This window comes from Musa acuminata, chromosome BXJ1-4, assembly GCF_036884655.1.
Source record: "Musa acuminata AAA Group cultivar baxijiao chromosome BXJ1-4, Cavendish_Baxijiao_AAA, whole genome shotgun sequence".
Lineage (NCBI taxonomy): Eukaryota > Viridiplantae > Streptophyta > Magnoliopsida > Zingiberales > Musaceae > Musa > Musa acuminata.
The window spans coordinates 33,590,513-33,593,895 of NC_088330.1; the positions used below are offsets into that span (position 1 = coordinate 33,590,513).

At 44.7% G+C, this 3,383-nt stretch overlaps 1 protein-coding gene across 1 annotated transcript; it reads right to left on the reverse strand.

Moving 5' to 3' along the window:
* Window positions 1-1,739, reverse strand: LOC135655420 (heavy metal-associated isoprenylated plant protein 9-like). The gene is made up of 6 exons (XM_065175732.1): window positions 1,636-1,739; window positions 1,470-1,509; window positions 1,178-1,361; window positions 926-1,098; window positions 760-850; window positions 1-647 (listed from the first exon to the last, which is right to left on the reverse strand). The coding sequence occupies exons 2-6, from the start codon at window positions 1,485-1,487 to the stop codon at window positions 127-129; spliced, it is 987 nt and encodes a 328-aa protein (XP_065031804.1). The 5' UTR covers window positions 1,488-1,509; window positions 1,636-1,739; the 3' UTR covers window positions 1-126.
* Between the last annotated feature and the right edge of the window lie 1,644 nt (window positions 1,740-3,383).

Here is a 3,383-nt window from a genome sequence, read left to right on the forward strand (position 1 = left end):
TGAGCAAAGAAAGACTTAGATTTGGTATTGTGTGGCAGCCAACGCAAAGCAATCAGTGCCACATTATTCTTCATATTACATACAGATATCATTTTTGGTGATGGAGAGAGAGAGAGAGAGAGAGCTTCATGAGATGCAACAAGCATTAGGGTTCTCATCACTGAAGAACTGGGGTGGTGGCGGAGGCTGCTGGATCACGTACACCGGCATATAATGCAGCATCCTCCGCGCCATCTCGTCCTCCCCGGTGATGCTGCCATTCCAATATATCATCTTCTTCATCATGTCTTCTTCTTCTTGGCCGACGACGTTAGCGATATCGCTGGCCACTCCCTCTCCTTCTTTCTTCTGCTCCTCGCCACCTCCCTTCTCTTCCTTACCGTCGCCTTCCTTGTTGCCACCTGCACCATCTTCTGGTTGGGGAGCCTTCTCGTCTTCCTTCTTATCCTCTTTCTTCTCTTCTGCAGGCTTCTCCTCCTCGGGTTTCTTTTCTGCCTCTTCTTTTCCCTCCTCCTTGGGTGGCTGAGGAATAATGCTGGCGAGCTTGCCGGTCCGTCGACTGATGTACTCCACAAGCTTTTCTCCATCCATCGTTCCGGTCACCGTGACCTTCCCGGTGCTCAAGTCGGTGTCTGCCGTTTGCACCCCTGGATGATCAGATTCAGATTGCGATCAGTTCAACGTGGATCATGAGGACTGGAGAAAGGCCAGAGACTGGGCGAAGCATAGAGCAGAGAGCAGAGAGCAGAGAGATATTACCTCGCATCTTGAGTATCCTTCTCTTCAGCTGCTCTGCACACGCCTCGCAGTGCATGTTCACGAGGAGCTCAACTGTTGCCATCCCGCTCACCTGTTTCAACGACTTACAGTAATCAATCATTCGATGGTAGGCATTTTGATGGTAAGATCTTGCAGTGCATTTTACCTGGGATGGAACAGCTTCTGGTTTGGAGTCCCCTTCGGCTGGGGGCAATGGAGAGAGTACTATGGCTTTCCTCGTCGTTCTCTCTTGTATCCTGGAGCACAGGACCTGAGGGTCCACTACCCCTTTGACTGTGACCTGGTTTTGCTTCATGTCCACCTCAACACTTTCCACACCTGATGTGGAGAATCACCGATCAACTTAGAGAAGCTGGTAACGAGTAATAACAGTGTCAGAAATGAGTGTGTGGAGAACCTCTGCATTTGAGGATGGACTTCTTGATCTTCTTGGCACATCCAACACAGTGCAAGGCCACAGACAAGACAATGGGTTGAGGAGGCGATGGCTTTGCCTCCTCTTTCTTTTCTTCTGCCTTCTCCTCTTTCTTCTCCTCCTCCTGCTTCTCTACCTTCTTCTCTTCTTGTTTGGCCTCTGCTTCCTGTCAGATACGCAAGTAATATAGACAGATTAAGCTGCATTCTAGAGCTGAGAAAATTCTCTTCTATGAGAGGTTGAATGCCCAGAAAACCTCAAAGAACTGCTTTACCTGCTTTGCTTCACCCATTCTGGAACCAACAAGTTCAAGACTGCGGCAGGAAAGAGAAAGGAAGCCAGCCAAGCAAGGAGGGAGGAAGGGTCAAATAAGCATAACTTCTTATATATACAACAAAGGGAGAAGCTAGAGCTATAATGTAACTTTGCTAAGCACATACAATGGCACTCAAGCAAGGTAGCTAGGTGAAGGAGCTTGGGACTTGTTTAACTCTAATACTGAACTTTTTGATCTATTTCATGTTTCACTTTACAAGAAATGAGTGGAGGAGAGGATGAGGGGATGAAGGAGAGTAGGGATAGGGAGATTTATAGACAGAGTAGGTGGGTGGCAAAAGCAGAGGGTTATATTGACAACATGAGCAAACTAAACCATTAGCTAATCAATGAACTTGTTCAAGAGGGACTTGATATGTACATATAACCTTTTCTTCCGCCTGTCTCCATAATTTTTGGTGAAAAGTGAGATAGGAGAAAGTGATGAGGATTTTAGTGGGACCAGAAGAATCCATCATGCATCAGAAAGAAGGAAGAGGGGATCACATGGGTGGCAAGGCAAAAGTTCTGTGGATCATATGCATAGTTGGAGAAAGATGAATTGGTCCATAATTACTTGTGAAATTGGTGAACAAAAAGACATATAAATATTGGAAACTAATGCTTCATCTTATGTTCTTGTTAGCAAGCTGGAGCAATCAGGATGCAGAGCAAGGCATGATTAAGGATGTAGTTTATGGGGGTCCAAATGATTGTTCATGGTGCCATGTGAATATGATGAGGCTTAGATTCGATGACAGGCAAAGAACATGAAGGTTAAGGTAAAGGGATTCCTTTGATCCTAAGGATTGGAATAGAGATGGAAGTGGTCACAAGTCATCTGACATGGGAATTGGTCAGCAAACTTACCTCAATTAAATATGGAGCTTAAAGTATTCTCTTTGGCTTGCTTTCAAGCACAAGACAAGATATTCCACAGCTTCTTGGAGTGTCTCTAAACCCATCTTCCCGTTCATGTTTGATCTCAATGTATAAAGACTCGAGGCCTTATGTAACTCAAGAGGAAATAACACAATTCTGGGTGATTCAGACATGGCACAGTGTGAAGGCCAAAAAGTCTCAGAACTCTTCGACTGCAATATGGTAATTAATAATGGAGAAATGACTGTGTTGGAAAGACCAAGAAAGCATCGGGCTTTCTGCAAGACGATGAGATATCATTGTGATGGGGCGGTTCAACAGGTTTCATCTTTCGGTGGAAGGAGCTCCCAAAAGCAAAAGGACAAGGCGATCTCTTGTCTTTCTTTTCCTTATGCCATTGACGAGGACATAATGCATTATTAGATGCATGCATGCTCAAGAAAAATGTCCCCGACTCTACAAGCTGTGTGTGTCTACCATGTCCCTTCTGCCCCAAGCTCTTGTGCGGATGAGATGGTGTAGTTGCCTGTGCTTATGTCAAACACCTGCTGATCATTGATATGAACTGTGATGAGCGATGGAACAGATGGGCGTAAGGGCGATTTAGAATGGATTCATATGCCCCGAAACCATAGATATAAAATCATCTTTTTATTTTTTTGGAAAAGAAAGCCATTAATTATGTAAAGTTAGAGATGAATTATTTGGATTTCTTCTCTGATTGTTTGATACTATTATCTCGAACATCGATCTCGTCTTTGCTACTTGTGCTTTTAATACTATTGTGATGAAACTCTATATTGCATACAATTCTTTTATCTTTGATATCGCTACATTCTACCATCACGTTATTCTGATCATCTTCCTCGGCGGTAGGTTTTGGAGCCCCCAGTCGCCGTCGTTGACAAATACTGCTGACCAACTGAGAGCAGCCCACATGGCTGAGCACTTGCGAAGTCTACTCCGCCACCACACCCTTCTTCCCGACTTT